The sequence below is a fragment of the Vidua chalybeata genome, chromosome 19 (genome assembly GCF_026979565.1).
Source record: "Vidua chalybeata isolate OUT-0048 chromosome 19, bVidCha1 merged haplotype, whole genome shotgun sequence".
NCBI classification, from domain to species: Eukaryota; Metazoa; Chordata; class Aves; order Passeriformes; family Viduidae; genus Vidua; species Vidua chalybeata.
The window spans coordinates 10,751,709-10,770,072 of record NC_071548.1 but is presented as its reverse complement, the minus strand read 5'-3'; the positions used below and the strand labels follow the sequence as shown (position 1 = coordinate 10,770,072).

Here is an 18,364-nt window from a genome sequence, read left to right as displayed (position 1 = left end):
CTTATCTCTCTGGGGGTGGCTATGTGAGGAATTGTATTGCTGTCACTGTGTTGTTGATTGACAACTGATTTGCAAGCTCCAGGGCTGTTAAGCCAGCCTCTTTCCAAACCTTGAATTTGCACATAAAAGGGATGAGAGACTCATGCTCAAAGAAATAAAACTTCCTGAGAACACATTGGTTTCTACAAAAGAGATAAATTTGAGCAGATTGCTCTAATCATGGAATTTTCAGGGTTGTTAAGGGCCATATGGACCTCTCCTACTGCAAGAAGCAAATGAATGGATACTGTCTCGATTCAAAACCTGCTTCACTTACATGGTCATTTTAGTTGGACAGCTTTATCAATCACCTACAGCACGTCACTCAGTCATTGATGGTCACCTGCACTCAGCATCTAGAGCAGGAAAGGAGTGCTGGCAGAGGCAGTGAGTACCTGAGCCTGACTCAGCCAGAGCTCCTTCCTCCCCAGGAGCTGGACTCATGCCTGGTCTGAGGCACAGTGCAGAAATCAGAACCATCCCTGGTTCCCCCCTCTGGCAGCTCACAGCTGTGGGCTTCGAAGGCAGTCCGGAACACACTTGAGAGAAAGAAAAGGGGCCGAGCAGAGAGATCAAATTAGAACCCAGCCATGGAGCACAGCAGTTGCAGGCGGCTTTAACGAGGAATCCTGCAAAGGCAGGGATCTCCCTTCGTTACCCACTGTCTGATTAAAGCGGGGGTGGGCAGTGTCATTGCCCAGCCAAGCGGGGATCCTTCCCATGGCTCTGCCTGCTCGCTTGAGCGCAGCGGAGCTGCGCTTGTCCTGCTTTGCCTTAATTGCCCCTTAACTCTCTACACGCGGCTTTCCCCCTCTAGCCTGGAACTATTCAGACCAGGCTTTTTCTAAGAAAAAATATTGCAGTGTTACTGGTGTTTTATATGGGGCGTCGGACTGAGGTATGGAGAAGTGAAGGGGCTGCAAACGGGTCCGGCCGCTGTCGCAGAGCCCGGGGGATGCCAGGCCAGCTGCGTCCCGCGCTGCTGCTGTCCTCCTGACCATCCTGCCTCGCTCCCTGCCCGTTCTCTCGCTCCTCGGGCGGCTTCCCTGCCATCGCCGCTGTTCCCACATCCCGGCCCCCTATCCCCGGTCCCCCTGTCCCCGGTCCCCTGTCTCCGTCCCCCTGTCCCCGGTCTCTGTGTCTCCGTCCCCCTCTCCCCGGTCTCTGTGTCTCCGTCCCCCTCTCCCCGGTCCTCCTGTCTCTGTCCCCCTGTCTCCGGTCCCCCTCTCCCCGGTCTCTGTGTCCCCAGTCCCCCTGTCCCTGTCCCCCTGTCCCCAGTCTCTGTGTCCCCGGTCCCCTGTTCCCGTCCCCCTCTCCCTGGTCTCTGTGTCCCGGCCCCCCTGTCCCCGGTCTCCGTGTCCCTGTCCCCGGTCCCCTGTCCCTCTGTCCCCGTCCCTCCCGGCCCCGCCGGGGCCTCCCTGCTGCCCGCGGCGCCCCCTGGCGGCGGCCGCGCCTCCCTCAGCGCCATCCTCCAGCTCTGCCCTATTGTTCTCCCGCCCGTCGCTCCCTCCCTCCCTCCGCCGGGGCTCGCGTCCTCCCTCCGCTCTCCTCCATCCCTCCCTCCATCCCTCTCTCCTCCTTCTTGCCGTCGCTCCCGCCCCGCTCCCCGGAGCTGATGTCACGCACCCGCTGAAGGCGCGGGCGATCATGGCTGCTGCGGCCGCGGCCGTGCCGCCGGCCTCCAGCTAATGCCCGCGATGGAGCCGGCCAGCCTGCTGCGGTTCCTGCGGAAGCTCAAGGAGGTTTTCGATGTGTGCGATGAGGATGCGGACGGGTTCATCCGAGTGGAGCACTTTGTCGCCCTGGGGCTGCAGTTCGGCCAAGGGGATGAGGTGAGTGCGGCGACTCCCGGCCCCCACGCAACTTTCACCTGCTGTGTGTAGCCAGACCCCGCCCGGGCCGCCCGTCACCCACCTGTCCTCACCGCGGTTCCCGTCCCTTCGGGAGCCCCAGGTTCGTGCCTCAGGGCAGCCCGGTGCGGCTCGGGCTCCCTCCGTTCATTGGGGAGTCCCAGAACCCTCCCCTTGGCGGCCTGGAGCCCCCTTCCCTTAGGGCCATCAGCCGCCTTCCCCCTTTCCCGTGGAGCCCTCCCCAAAGACAGCCCGGCTCCCTCTTTCCCCAGGGGTCCTGGAGCATCCCCCATCCCTCGGGGCAGCCTAGACCCCTCGGCTACAGGGACCGGTCGCGGTTCCTTTCGAGGAGTGTTTTTTATTCCGGGTTTTGTCCGTCCTAGCTGAGCTGAGCTCGGTGGGGCACTGGGAGCGGAGCCAGTGCGGTGCCGGCAGTGTCTGGATAGTGAGGGAAGCACCTGTCCAGGAACCCCAAAACCGCCCGGGGATGGGATGGGAGCTTGGGCTCCATTCATCCCTGCCTCCCTCCAGCCCTTCAGTGACACAGCGTAAATCTGGAGTCGCGCCACCGGTCTCGGCAGAGCGTTGCGTCAGTGGGACCGGTGTAAATCGTGACATCAGTGGAGATGGGAGTGGGATTCGGGCCAAAGGCAATGAGGGCTACGCCATACGCTGGTTGAAAACTGTTCCCTTCAGTGATTCAATCAAGGGCTGCAGCTCCAGCGAAATGAACCAGCAAGAAACGCTTTCCTAGGAGAGCTCTTTGGATGTTACACTTCATTGTTCAATGCTTCACGATGTGCCCCAGCAACTTTGGGTGCCAGAGAGGAGGAGTGAAGTTGGGACTACAATGAGGTTCAGAAAACCAGTTTCAAACAACCTTTTAGACTACAATAAAACAAATTAATGTGAGGAGCTAATAAAACGGTAGTTTATAGAGGGATGCCAAAGAGGAAGCAAAGCCAGAGTGAATTCAAGTAATTGTTGGAGCAAATAGCTTATTTCAAATAGCTTGCCACTTGTAATGAAACACAGCTTGTGAATTAAATCAGGAAATCAGTAGACAGAAGGCTTATTACTTGCAGGTAGTCACAGGTCTTAAACATTTTCTTAATGAGAAGCTGCAGTTTGTGGTTTTAACAAGCAAAATAAGTAGAAATGAGTAACTGTAACAAGTTTTATTGACTTTGGGTTTATTTGTCTCTTGTATAATTTTATAGAAACTAATAGAAGTATTTTTAAATCCTTATTGCCAGATAAACTGCATCCAAATTGCTTTTTGCACTACTGTGTTTATTTGGAGGCAGAGCAGTGGCTTTCTTGTGCAGCACTGAGGAAGACTGACAGCATTCCACTGGCTGTTTTGCAGTAGGATTACACTGATGGTCATAACAATCCTTTTTGATTTTAGAAATCTTTCAGGTTTCGAGAGTGGAGTGGGTGTTCTGTAAGATGCAACAGAGGGTTTGGGTGATGATCTCATAAGCTTAGAGTGAATTGGAGTATATTAGCAGAAAAATATTTAAATGGAGAGAAAGAGAAAACTGAAAATTCCAGTAAAGACAGCGCTAGAAAAGTACCAGTTGTCAGTGATAGTTTCAGGACGGGCTGCCTTGCTGGGCAGGCACAGGAGAGAGTGCCAGTGGTGAGAAATGCTTGCTTCATATTTCATTCATTTGGAACTAGCAGTGTTTGATCAGATATTTGTAAAACTGGGACAGAGAAGTCTTATCTTCCTATCTTATCTATCTATATATCATACCTCTTTATTTATTAGTGTTATAACTTGTTCTGGTTTACTTCCCCGTGCCTGGTGAAGTTGGTGTTGGAAGTCCCTTGACTTCAAAGGAGCAGCTGAGTAAATGGGATTTGTAAATCACCCAACGAGGTTTGCTAGTGAAATACAGAATCAGTTTTCCAAGTGCAGATTTACTCCAGAGCTACCACTGCAGGTGAACTATTCTAGTTTAAAGGCTTGTTAAAAGTTAACTTTTTGTGTGATGAATCACAGTTGATGTTTGGAGATGGGGAGAATCTACTCTCCCAAGTAACACAGTGCTTTCTACCTTGCATTGGCAGGAACCTACCAAGTTCTGTGTGGAAGTGCATCTCATGAAATTAAACTGAGGAGACACTGTTAGGGAGCAGTTCCCTTTAACACATTAGGACATATATACTGTCAATGAAAATTAATTATATTTTTGATTATGCTAAAATTCTTGGGCCTCATCCACCTGGGCTCCCTTTAGATTCAAAATAAATTTTTCCATTGGCATCAGTGAAAGAGTGATTTTACCTCATGTGCAATCAAATATAAACAGAATATTCTGTTTATAGAGTTCATCTGGCCACAGGAAGGGTCCTATTTTGTAGCACTGTGTACTGAGTAATTCTGATATTTACCAACAGTAGCCTGGGGTCATGTCTATGAAATGAGGGAGTATCTGTCCCTTCAGTTGTGCATGAAGGGCACACAGATTTCCATCTCTTCTCTGCCTCCTCAGTCTGTCCTCCTCAGAGCCACCACCATCCAAAGTTTGAAGTCTACAAATTCTTAATACTAACTTCAGTAGGGTTTGTAGGGCATTTAGCCTTTTCTGGTTTTTTTCTTCTTCTTTCTGCTTTCTTCTTCTTTCTTGTGTGTGGTGTGTAGTCAACATGCTGAATTTTATTATTCCTGAAGGATAACAACTCTCTGAAAACTGCCCCAAGGCAAAATCGTTGCAGCAAGGCAGCAGCTTTCCCTTCAAGCAAAGCACTCCTTACCCACACAGTCAAAATAATAAACTGTAATGTTTCTGGTTAACTTTTTTTTTCTGTTTTATTTTAATGGGCTTTTGAAACCTCTGCTTCAAATAGGTTCTAGCAAGTTTGCTTGCAAGCTTTTGCTTTGCCCTGCAAATAGTGTGGTTCAACTAGAGGAAAAAAGGATTTGATTGTATTGATTTGGCAGAGCCAGGAACAGAACCAGGTCTCTAAATTTCTGAATTTAGAGCAGACCTGACTGGCTGTCAAGCACTGCTTGCATATGCAAACAGCTGTGGAACTTGTACTTTTAGGCAGTTGGGCATTCTGGCCTCTGTTCATCCCATCTGACTGTGGGCATCTAACCGAGTTGTCTCCATCAGTCTTTCTCTGTGGACATCGATGAGCAATTGAGCACTCAGAGGCTGTAACAGGACCAAAGGATGAAATAAATCCCTCAGAGATGCTTCTTTGTCTCCAGGACAACAGAAACTCCCTAGCTGAGACTTCTGATTCCTTGCATGGGTCTGACTTTCCTCGTCAATGGGGTGTTTGCCTTTTGTGTAGAAATCTGAAGAAAGACACCAAGGGTTGTTTCCAAAGCGACTTGACTGGATGGCATGTGCTCAGTAGCTAAAGAAACACTTCACATAACACTGAGAAATGCCAGGAGTCGCTCACCATCTGGTTCCCTTTCACTGGGAAAAGAGTTGCAGTACAGCCAAGTGTCTGGGAGCCTTGTGAGTGACACGTTCAGCAAGCCCCGGTTCTGGCAGCGGATTGTGTGAATGTGTATTTCAGGGTAGTGCCAGTTGATGTTTCATTATGCCAGATTCTACTTAAACTCCACACTCAGTTTTCAGCAACAAGTGAAGTAAGCTGAGCGTTTGACACTTCTTTCTGAGGCAGGTAAACACCTTTTGGAGGTGCAAACCATGCAGGTGCTCACACAGTCATTTTTGTCATGGTGAGATCTGCTCATCAACTTGAAGCAGTGTCACAATTAAAAGGGAGCTTCAGCAGCTAATAAAATGTAAAGGCCAATATCAATTATTCACATGAGTGGACAGTAACTCACTTAAAGCCAATGGTTTACTAGTGGTGCAGAACAGAAATAGCTAAAAATGAGTTCACATATTTCTCATGAACAGATGAAAATTTCTGGCCAAAAAAAACTGTTATAGGGAAATGTTTGTTGACAATCATCTTTGTCAGTTTCAATAATCAGCACCATTCAGGGCTGAAGTTAAAGGCATCAACCTTGAGTGCTGTCCCAGCAGTGGATTGTGGCTGTGGCTGTTTAATGGCAGTCCTGGTGCTTCCTTTTGACTTGCTATCAGATGTCTCCCAGGAGCTGAGATTGTCGTACTCCAAACAGCCCTTCTGCTGTAACCACTCCAGAAGTAGCTTTTCCTATAATTTCAGGACTGTGATTTCACTGCCTGATAATCCAGAGTTTTTCTGAGGAGTCTGGGTGAATTTCAGGCTCCTGGCTGTAGTGTTGCAGCTCAGAATTGCACCCAGAAATTAAAGGAATCAAAATTCCTGTCAGTGTGCACAGTGACTCATACCTTCTTGGTAATATGAGTCTGCAGCCATGAGAAGAAGAGACTATGGCACTGAAACATGGAAACAAAAGGGTGTTATCAAGTGATACTGCCATTCTTATAAGGTCATACTTCTTTGCTTTTCCTGGAAATAATTATTGAAAGTAAGAATAAAATATTTGCCTAGACAGTATCAAGGATACAAAGAGCAGTCCCATGTGATAGTGTTTTCTAGGCAGCAGCAAGGCTGCCACGCTTTCAGATTCCTTTAAACTCTATTTGCTAATGACCCAGATGTTTAATGCAATTTACAATGACTGGAAAAAAATAGAGTTCTGAAGTGGAACAGTGGGGTACTCAGTTTATGGATTAGTCAAGGTACAGCCACTGTAGCCTCCCTAATTCAATACAAACTAGCAGTGAATATGTTTAAAATAGCCTTTTGGTAAATGCCTAAACTAAGCATGTATTTCTAAACAGCTGACATAAAGCAAGCTTGGTACTTAGTGTTAATGAAACGTTTGCCAAAGCACTGGTAGAGAGAGGAGCTGTAGGTTTGCTGTGCACTCATGAGTTTAATTCGTTACGTAATGTTTGCCTTTCAAAGGTAAGAGCTCTGAGGGGTACAGCAAGAACTGATACATGTACAGCTAAGAATTCATTATTGCTGTGTTTTGCAATACAAGTCAGTGATCTGAAACAGTAAATTCTTAGTGCCTGAAGGAAAGGCAATCAATTTTGATAGCAATTCTTGATATTTAAATGACTGTATTTTATCACTACCTCATTGTTTGAATTTAGCACAGGTACAGTGATACTGTGTTGACATATCATTAAATGCAAAAGTGAAAAAATGCATGAATGAAGCATAGAAGACAGTACAGTATGGAAAGTAGCACATGTAAGTGGTGTATCAAATCATTTAGCTGCCAGGCAGGGCCAGATATTTTCTATGTAATTTCTTTTCCCTCCATCCTGATTCAGTCCATGCCGTTAAGTTGTAAAATTGGTGTTCTTTGTCTGTGATATGCGTGCATGTTCTCCAGAAATTTGCTCTTGCAAATCCTACAGAAGATTTCGGATTTCTCACATGTATTGATTTTATTCCTCTAATATGATTAAGCTTTGAAAAGCAAATTAAAATTGCTGGAAGGGAGGGTAAGTCTTGGAAGGAGAACAAGCCACTGCCATCTAGTATTGCTGGGGGTGATCCCCAATACAGAATTTTTTTTTGCTTCTAAAATTGCATTGGTACTTGCAATTTAGCACAATTGACTCATACTCAGCAGCAGTGCTTTCGTAGCAATGAAGTGGAAACAAATAAAAGGTGTGATAATATTTAATGTTTTTATTCTCTGTGCAGTTGACAGTATTGTTTCCTATTAATTTTATCTGATTTTAACGCTGATATTTACAAACATTTTAAAATCCTTGATCTGATTTTTGCATCAGACTGTCTGCTCAGGAGTTCTAGCAGTTCTTAAAATATGCAGTATTTGGGAACACACGTGATCTCAGACCTAGATCCTGGCACAGGTTGCTGAGTAAACACTCATCCCTGAACGTGGTTAACTCAGTGCAGGCTGTGATTAAACACATGGATGATAAAAGAGAGTGTCAGACACAATCACTACTACTCCAACATACGGTTTTACAACAGCAGTGTGAGTGTAAACCAAGCACTGTATTCAAGATACAATTGCAGGGCCTCACTTGGAGAGAATGCAAGTGTTTCTGTAGAGTTTTGTGTGCTGGTTTCACATTTTGTGTGCAGTTAAAATCATAAATAGCAGGGCTCCTTCCTAAGCCTTGAATCTGTTTCAGTTCAGAAGGATGTTCAGCCTCAGAATGAGAGACAGGACTGAACTGTGGGGTCAAAGTACAACAAGTGAAACAGGATCGATGCACAGGGCACAAAATGCAGGCACTGGAAAAATTGCAGTGTACTCTTGGATTTTAAAGCTGCTTTGACAGTTGGGTTTGGGTGAAGCATTATGGTTTTAGGGGGTCAAGTGAAAAGCTTAGAAACAGGTGAGACTTTTCTCTTATAGGATTCCTGAAATTAGAAGGAAGGGTACTGGAATCCTGTGCTCTGGAATACAGAGGGGTCTGGTGAGATGAGGGGTGTTTCAGAATGATCTACATTTCAGTACTTATATATGTGTTTTTTCAAGTATTCCACAACATCACATACACATCTGCTTTGTCAAACTTGTTTTTTTCTCCTTTGGGGGACATTCTGGTGGTATTCCATCACCTCCAGATGAGCTGACCCTCCCTGATGGGATCCAGATGGCTTCTGGAACATGGGATATTATTTTCCAGTGGCACTTCTGTTGTTATAAAATATCCAAACAAACATGCAAGCAGCTTTATCCATGTGTTTGCATGGTATTAATAGATTTGAGAAACTGTCCTAAAATATTGGTGACTTTGCTAGTTTAGTAGTAAGTGACTATATGGGCAGTTTTAAGCCTAATATATAGGATTTGTATGTTGGGATATGTTGCTAAGGCCACTTTTCTTTGTTGTAACCTACTGGGAACAGGAGAAACCTGTAGGAGAATTTTGCTGCCCACTTTATGCAGCTTCTTTAACAATTGCTTTATCAGTCTGGCACATTATTTTTGCCTTAAAGAGGTAGGAATGTAATTAACTTCACTTTTTTTGGGTTTTTTATAAGTATGATATCTGGATGGATTTCATTTGAAGCTAACTTTTTATTGACAAAATTTAAATTGGAATATTTGGCAAACAGCAAGTCAAAATGTTCCAAAACATAAAATTTTGCTCAACACAATGCATTTTTCTGTCTTCTTCTGAGAAACATGAAAAAGAATAAATGGGTTTGATTTTCTTTACTTGGTAAGAAAGCTGAAAAATCAGTTTTTTACCAAGTTATGTATTGAGCAAGTGCAGAGAAACTTTGTAGATGCTGGAGGAAGGGAAAATATGTTGTTCAGTTCTCTGCCTAATGGAGTTGTGTTATCCAGGTTGCAGTTATCCAGAGCTGTGGGGAAAATAAAGCAACAGGTAAAGCAAAACCATGAATAATGCCAAGCCATGTAAGAGACTAGACAATGTAATCTGCATGAAAAGAAAATCAGTGTGTTTGTGCACAAAGTAGGAACAGCTTTAAAGTGTGCTACAAGAGAATTTAGGATTATGGTCCATGAATGTTTGTTTGGCTATGATTCATTTATTGCAGTCAGACGTGGGGGAAACTTGTGAATTTTAGCCTCCAGCGTGAAGAGTGAATTGTGTGTTTCATTCCTCAGTTCTCTCTGGAATTGCTTGAAAATAAAGAATTGAGGAGTGCTTTGGGACACATCTTCAAAGGAGCTTTGATAATGCCAGTTTTGCTTTTCCTGCTGAGCAATTACAAGGCCTGGAAGTTTCCACTGAGGAAAACTGCATCTTGCCTCCTCACCTGGGAATTGAGTGCTCTTTGCCAAACACAAACTCCTCTCTACACGGTCAGCTGCATCTCACTGGAAAGTGCTGTGATATTTGCTTCCAATCAGACAGTTGAATGTGGCTTGTTTAGAGAGAGAATGAAATTGGTTTGAGCAGTCTGCTGTTGACAGCTGTCATTTGAGCAGGTCTAAATTTGAAGTTCAATGCATCTGTAACTGCCAGTGTGACTTTGAGGGTGGCAGATTATGATCTTTATCAATTATCTGTCACCTCTCTTGTGTCCTGTAGTCACCTTGACCTTGACTCTGCCAGTACTCAAGAGGATTTCTGGACATCTGTCAGCCAGATTGGAAGCTTTGGCTCTAACCGAGCTCACGATGTCTTTCCAATGGGTGAAAAGACAATTTGCTATGTGCAGAGAATTTGGCACAGGTCAAGTTACTGTTGTGGTGCAAATGCTGGCAGATGCAGATCATTTGTTTCTTGATTTAGATACTCATCCACATAACCTCTGGCAAAGGTCAGATATTCACAAATTACTTGCATTTTGCCAAAGGTCGTGGCACAGATTGCTTTTTCTGTGTGCATAAGCCCATGTGATTTCTCTTATGTATTTTTCTTGTACTCTTGGCCTCACTACTGCCAACTGCACTTCTTTTCCCAGAAGTAATTTTTTCCCCCCTGTAGCATTCTAAATACATTTTCAGAAGCCTGACAACGCTGGTGTATGGAAGCATCTTCATGCTATTCCTGTCTGGTTCTCTCTGAGTGGGTGGTGGAGGTTGCTGATGCTCTGTATCAGCTGTTTCTTTGGGGTGGGCACTGAATATTTGGTGCATTGGCACGAGCTGGGCCAAATTGCTGCTCTCAGTCTGCTGTCTGGGGCCACAGAGTGGTTTGAGGAGGAGGGCACCAGGCAGCAGGGATATTTAATGCAGGAGGATCGATGGTGCCTCAAGGGGGGCATCATGAACAGACTGCAATCCCCGGTGTCACTCTGCAGCATCACAGCTCTGCCTGGGCACTGATTTTGCTGGACTGTCTAAAGTAATGTGTGTTGTTCTGGCCTCACTGTGTTATTCTCTGGATTTATTCCTTCCATCTATAGGGACAGCTTCAGTTCTGGACTCACCATGGCTTGTGCTTTTTGGTGGGTGCTCCTGTTTAAGTCAGGGTGATTGTTAAGCTCTGGTTGTTACAGCAAAATAGCACCTGTTTGGAAGGGAAGGGAGCTTTGGAGGGATTGGTCTAAGTGGTCGTAAACACAAATGATTTACACAACATTTCAGGTGAAAAGCTTGCTTGATTGAGTTGGCAGCATAATGTGGCTATAAATTACCTTTGGGTTTATTGCAGCTGGCTGCTGCAGCGAGTCTTCAGCAATACATTCTGTTTGGTGGCACTGCTTCTAATTCAGTGCCCGACACTGCTTGCATTTCGTAGATGTTGCACTATTCTGTAGAGCTGCTTCCCTGGATTTGTGGTACAGGGTGAAGAGAGTAGGAGGGTAGACTCCTCCCATAGCAGGAAATTGCTGATGTCTCTATTTTAAGGAAGAAAGGTAAAGGGACACATTTCAGATCCCTTTTTACAGGGGGAAGGGTTTCCATGGGTAACAGTTGTGAAGCATTAGGTCTGATTTTACATCACACCACACCTGCCACCCCCTGCCCTGTTTGACTTTGTTTTGGGAGGATCATGAGCATCAGGTTCATCTTCCAGACTTCTGGATGGCACAGGATGGCTGAAGAGACACTGGCAGTTAGTCTTTTTGGCTTCCAGAGATGTTTCCTGAGCCCACGGGGACACCAGGCTGAGCACCCTCTGCAGAGCAAATCTGCAGAACCAGCCTTTTGGGAGCAGTGATTTTGGATAAAGAGGCATGTTCTCAGAGTCCTTTGAAGTGCCACTGAAGTGGAACCTCACTGAGCTGGTACCTCCCTTCCCTTTTCACATGTGTAGCTGCTTTACAACTCACAGTGCCTTAGAAGGCTGTGTCATTCATTGAATAACACATGTGCCAATCACGGAAGGTACTTCTTTCATTAACCAAATACTATTTCGACTTTAATTTCTCTTCTTTTTCCCCTGTGTTCTCTCTCCCACTCTTGCTGCTGATAGAAACATCCCTATTTTACAATCAGTCTGTCAGTCATCACTCCTGCTTAACTTTGGTGAACCTGCTGTCAGTAGCACTGTGCCACCATCAGCTCCAACCTGTGGTTTCCCTAAATCAATTGGGCAGAAGGATCTCATTGGGAAGGGGGAAGAAGGATGTTCCCTTCAAAAGGATTGCAAACATATGGACAGCTGTGAGTGAATGCAAAGGAAATACTGGTGAAGTGCACCCTGTGAAACAGGGAGTACCTGTGTGTATCTTAATACCCACAAGCAAGAATTGATTTCTAGGAGTAAACTGCCAGCCTGGAATGGAAAAGGATTTTAAGACCCAAAGCGTGTGCTCAGTGCACACTGTAATTAGATTGTGATTGCAATTTCAGCACAGTACTGAACTTCAACCTTTTAAAAACTCCATCTTTCTTCAGAAGCTTATGGGGTTATTTATGACATCAGCGATGGACTCAAGGAATATCACAGCTATCAAATGGAGAGGAAAGGAGAGGCTGTCAAAAGATTAAATTTCAATTGCATTTTAAATGTTACCCCCTACACTGTATTTAATGATTCTCTAGTTTTACTAAAAATCAGTGGCTCTAAAATACTCCAGTCATTTTTGAAAATATGATTTTATTTCCCCAAGTACAGCACAGACTTAGTAGCTTTGGCCCTAGGAAAAGACTCAGGAGGTGCTAGACACAATAATGCATTGCTCTCCACAGAGCAATTTTCCCCTCTGTCAGAACTGGCTGTTAGGCTTTCTGTGATTAATGAGGGAGTTATAGTTTCTCTTTAGAAGAGGTTTCCGTGTTATCTGCTGCTTGGCACTTCAGAGACTCTTACTAAAGAGCTGATGTGATTCCCATGAAGATTTTGTGCGTTCTCTGTTAAATGGGTCACTCCATGCCAGATACATGAGCAATATCTGCACCACTTCTTGGGACCAGCAAGGAAAGCAGGCTCAGTACAGGCTGTGTGTCAGCACTGCTTGAAAGGAAAACCCCACGCAATTTTAAAATATTCATCTTTGTTCAACTAATATGACCGAAATAATAAAATAGACTGGTTTTTTTTGGTGCCAGATTAATAGATTTAGGTCACAGACTGTAAATGAGTGTGACTCAGCTGTGTGAATAAATCAGTTCACTTGATTGTGGGATGAATTTACACTTTCAAAGCTTTTAATAGGTAATGAATATTCAGGGCTATCACATGGTAGGAGATCTGAAAAAAGGCTTAGATGCCAGCAGGCCTGTCTCTCAGTCAGCAAGTGTTACAATAGGAGTGTCTTGGAGTGGTAGAGAGCAGTGCTGCTCTCATCCCTGCTTTTTTCCTCTTTGCTGTTGCTAATAGGAATGCAACAGTGTGATACACAAAATGTGCAACTGGTGGCTTTAGAAGACAGGTTTTACTATGCTGTATTGATGCTCAGAGCTTTTTGTCCTGTTTTCACCATTTGTGGACATCAGATGAAGTTGAACAGGTGTTAGATGGGCATTTGAAATCTCCCAGTAGCTTGCAGAGCAGTCTGGGAGCAGTTGCTCGTCCCAGCCCTGTAGGCAGGGAGGCAGCACCAGGCTCCATTTTAATTTAGAGTAGAAGGCTCAAATCTGAGCAGTAACAGGAAGTATTTGATGGAGCACTTACCAACTAAGTTCATGCTGAAGAAGGTGGCTCCCCTGGGTTCTTCTGAACCAACACAAGGTTTGAGGTGGTAAAACCCTGTTTCAGTGAGAGTCATGACATTGATTTCCACTGTAGAGCCCTGCTCATGCAGGTACAGAAATGCATGACTTTCCTGGGCCCTCTTGAGAAACTCAGGATCCTGTAATAATTAATATTTTCTTACTTTTTAAAATACTATTCTCAAGAGTGGTGGGGAAGGGAAATAAAGCTGCTGGTGCAAAGTTACCCAAGTTAACAATAGCCTACAACATGACTATGAAGTGTTTTACGTTTTGATATTTTTACTTGCAGCAGAGATTTCTTGCCAGAGCTCTCTGTGGAATTAGTTTGAAAATCTGAGTTCAAGGTAGCTGGATAAGAAAAAAGGATTTGGCAGTTCTGTGAAAATCTTTAATCAAAAAGGGTCTATACAGCACCTCAGCAAAGTTCTCCTGGGCACAGCCTTTCACTGCTTTGCATGTGCCAAGACTGAATCACAGCGATGACGAAGTGGGAGAGGTGACAGGGCTGATCTGGAATGTGTCTGGTTTAGGTGTACTGTATTAACCTGCACGGGAGCTTTGTGTATGGACAGCCCTGGGGATGGTCAGCACTTCCCAAAGTGGGGAAAAGGAGGAACACATTTCTTACCAAAGCTGAGCTTATGATCCATGTGCAACCAGGACCTTCTGGTGTTCCACTGAAATTACAGCATGCAGTTCCAGAGTTTGTGATGCTGACAAGCTTGATAAACTTCCTTACTTCTGCTGAAAGTTGATCAACTCAAAGACAACCAAACAAAACGAAATAAAAGGTGTCAGGTTTCTGAAAGAGAGGGGAAGATCTTAAAAACATCATTGTTGCAAGGAAGTCTGGTATAACCTGCACAGCTTCTCCTCTGCCTGAGTGTAGCCTGACACTGATGGATAGTCTGAAACATGTGACAGAGTTTATACCATTGGTAAAGACAATGAAAGAGAGGAAAAACCAGGGCTCAGCTGTGCCAAGCACTGAGATGGGTGCTCCTAAGGATGTAAGTAGGGTTTGGGTGTGTTAAGATAGAAGCATTGGTGGTTTCTGTTGAATAGGAGTGGGGTTGAGTAAAAGGCTCAAATTGAATGCATATAGCTGTGATTTGTTGAACTTAAACCGTATTTCTTTCTCCTTAAAAAGTCCTGTGTGATTTGGGGCATCTGTTTTAACAGGATTGACTAGAAATTAATCTGAAAGCCTGAGTGATGTAAAAATTGACAGTTTTCTGGGTTTAAACCATATATAGAATTCTACAGCAAAAGTACATTTCATTCTTAACTTCTACAAGCAAAGTAGAAATCTGCCATTTCCATTCACTACCACAGGTTTTCTTCAATAGGGTGGTTAATTTATTGTTTGATTCTGTTATCTGTAAGAGCTAAGCCGTGGAAGAAGCTACTAAAAGTAGGTGTAAAATGTTTAAGATATTTGAGTGGAATGCCTGGGTATTATTGAATCAGTCCTCCCAAGTTATAGCATAATATTCCTGATGAGGCAATGGCCACATCTTTGAGAGACAGCTCTAAGGGCATAAGGCTAGCAAACAGAAAATGGAGAACCAGGAAGTTTTTTTGACAGACAGGGTTTGAACCTGCAGAATTCTGAACTGGCAGTTCAGCTTTGCAGTTGTGCTGAACTGGGGCTAAAGTGCTCAGCATTCCTGCAAGGTGGGAGTCTGAATAGCAGAGCAGGGCTGGGAAGGAAACGAGCTTGCTGATCAAGATGTTCCGAAGTGCATCTTCAAGACAGGTCTGAGTCAACACTTTGAGATAATGCTGTCAGACTAAATGATAACACGAAATATTCTGACAAACCTACTTGGTCTGGAAGCAAACACTGTCTGTTTCTTTGCAGTGATTTCTGCTTAAACTGGGGACTCCAGTTAACAACAGCCCTGTGCTAGCCACATTGATTCCTGTTTGGCATAAAATATTCAAATATATAATATTCAAATATTAAATAAATTTAAATATTATAAGAATCATCTTTTTATTTGGAAAATTAAACTGCTCTAACACTTATTAAAGCTCTCTGAGCTCTACCTGAGGCACAGACAGCAGTGAGAAAGCTCACATGCCACACATGCCACAAAATAAAATCCTCAAGAGAAGGTTTTTGATATAGGTATCCTCTATCTATACTTGGCAATTGTATCTGACCTTTTAAAATAACCCAGGTGCAGAAAACATGCTGGGATGCATCACACCTAAGGTGATCTTCAAATACACTTCCTGGTTTCCAGAGAGCCCTGCTCTTTGCAGTGAAGAGCATTCAGGTTAGTCAGAATAACTGAGAAACAGGAAATGATATGCAGGAAATTCTCCAGGTGTATGCACTACCTAAGTAGTAAAGCATCTTGGGTAATCTGTGCATTGGGAACAAAAGGATTTATGCAAGTCCATGAAGCTGATTTACAGTAGGAGGATTAATAATAAAACAAACAGGTTCCTCTTCACTGGGGAAGGTTTGTCAACATATTGTGACAGTTTGGTGCACAGCAGACATCATGTGAAAGTGTCACATCTGTATGGAAATACCTGTTATATCTGTCAGGAAATTGGCCAAATTACTCATAATTCTCAGGACTCTTGTTGTCTCTAAATGGCTTTTTCCTTATGTGAATTGTCCCCATCCCATCTTCTCCCTAAATCAAAGGTGGGGTGTTGTCAGAAGCTGCCACCTGAAACATGGCATCTCACTTTCTCCTGGTGTAAAAAGACTGAATGTGCATTGATGAAGTGGACGTAAGTTGCTTTTCCGTTTTACTCTCTGCCCTGAGTGTTCATGACCAGAGCTTGAGCAACTGCCTGGAAACCAATCTGTAAAGTTAGAGAAAGATGCTGTGGTCATCTGCCACAGTCCTTGTGGAGCTCGTCTGACTTTAGGAGGGTTCCCTGTCTCCACAGAGGATGGCCAGAGCAGAGAAGAATCTATTTGTCACAGGTACCTTGAAGAGAATGGGAAGAGGATCAGCTATGTATTTAGAAGAGCATCCTTTACCAAGGACCATGGTGGTTAGGACAGAGCTAAAAATAGATGCTAAAAGAAAATTAATAAGTGTGAGAATCACTGAAACAGAGTGAAGAGAATAAGTTAGCTTTCCTGGTGCCTGTTCACTACGTTTAAATTGTGCTTGGATTTTAAAATTACAGGACAGACTCAGCAAACAATCAGTCCTGGCACTTTCAAATCAACTAAAGGGCACTCAGCAGAAATGTTAATGGATGAGCTGTAGTGAATGCAGGAGGGAGAAGGATGAAAATAATCTCAAAGGGTATCAGCAGATTTCTCTGCATTGCTAAATGCAAAAGACTAAAGAGCAGTGGCATAACACTGTGACCACTGCACTTACTGTACATGTCCTTCTGCAGTGTTTACTTTTTCTTACCAGTGACAGCTGTGATCTGGAACCTCTACTGACTGCTTCAAGACAGATCTTGTTCCTGACTTAATTTCTTGCTCAGGAAGAACAAAAACTTACACCTCGCTCAAGTCTGCATCTTTACAGACAGAGTTGCTGTGTCTGTAGCAGTGAAGGAAGGTGTAGTTCTGATTGTATGCAAGATTCATAATTTTGCCTGAACTGAGCTTAGCCAAACCTGGACCTTTGAATTAAAAGTTTTCAATGCAAGCAGAGCACTTATTTAAATGTTTTCCATGTCTTTGTCCTTGTGGTAAGATTGATCTTTTCAAACAAAAACAAAGGGGTTTCATCTTAGACTGACTATCTTTGGTCTTTGCTGCTGGAAACCCCAGAAGCTTCATACTCTGTTTTTTACTGGCATAAAAGAGATAACAAGAGGGAGAACCTATGTGTCCTCTGTCACACTTAAAAACACTGGAACACGAACAAAAGAAAACAGAGGCTTTAGTGACCTAGTCAAAAACCACCTAGAAAAAAAAAATTTCTTCTTTCCTGTTAATAGATGAGTGAATTCTCTTTAGGAATTTTATTCCTTCAGATTGAAGGACATTTCAAAGGTCTAACTCTGTTCTCCATTACTTCAGCATTGGTGTAACTGAGCATTAATAAAATGCTGATTGATGGAACAGACTTGTAGTAGTTCTACAGAAACAGCAGCTGTACCAGTTTATACTTTAAACTCAGGAGCCCTACTCCCAAAGCAGTTAAGTAGCATTTATACAGAAGAAACAAGGCAGTTATTAATAAATGCTATTTTAAACATTTACAGTCTCTTTGTCTTGCTTCTTAGAGATGTGGTATGAACAGCTGTTTTGGAAAAAACTGCCCAATCTCTCTGCCTGACCAGGATTTTCCCTATTTTTGTGCAGAGGATGCAGTCAAAGGGGTAGATGCCTGACAGCAGTGCTGTGCAGGAGTCCTTAACCATCCAGCCCCAGCCCCACAGCCCTGCACAGGGGAAAGCTGTGTCTGGGTCAGTCATCCTTTGGAGACCTGCAGTGATCCATGTTGTTTTGGTCACATCCTGGCCTATCTCCTGCCTAACTGGGAGCTTTACTTCCCTCACACTCTTGCTTTTCTGTCTGTACACAAAAATAGCAGCTTCAGGGAATTTCTTCCCAGGTATGGTCAGAGTGGTTCCTGCCATTGTTTGTGGTGTCCACCCCTTCCTACTACCAAGGGGTTAGGGCTCTGTGCCAGGGGTGGGAGCCTAATGAATTCCCATTCTAGCATTACTTCTGACAGACCTTTTCCATGCACATTGCAGCTCCCTGGCTGCTCACAGGCTTCTAGACTTGAATGTTATGGTATGCTTTTCAGCACTGCAGTGGAGAGTGGGGGTGCTGGAGGGATCAGCTCTTCTGGTGGGTGAGCAGGAGCAGAAACCTCTCAATAAGGGACAGTGGCAGGCAGGTGTTCAATGCTCGCTTAGTATTCAGACTGCATCAGCAATCCAGTGCTTTAGAAATATACACCACTTTCAAAGCTCTATTTGTAATATTTTTCCATTTCTGAGAGCAAATACT

At 44.1% G+C, this 18,364-nt stretch overlaps 1 protein-coding gene across 2 annotated transcripts in view; it reads left to right on the top strand.

Moving 5' to 3' along the window:
• Positions 1-1,701: 1,701 nt before the first annotated feature.
• RAB11FIP4 (RAB11 family interacting protein 4) overlaps positions 1,702-18,364 on the top strand; it is a 118,526-nt gene continuing 101,863 nt past the window's right edge. The window contains exon 1 of one of the 2 annotated variants that reach the window (XM_053960755.1): positions 1,702-1,871. In XM_053960755.1, coding sequence (XP_053816730.1) covers positions 1,728-1,871 — 144 coding nt within the window. In that variant the 5' untranslated portion in view covers positions 1,702-1,727. The remainder of the gene's footprint in view (positions 1,872-18,364) is intronic. The other variant, XM_053960756.1, reaches the window with a different exon arrangement.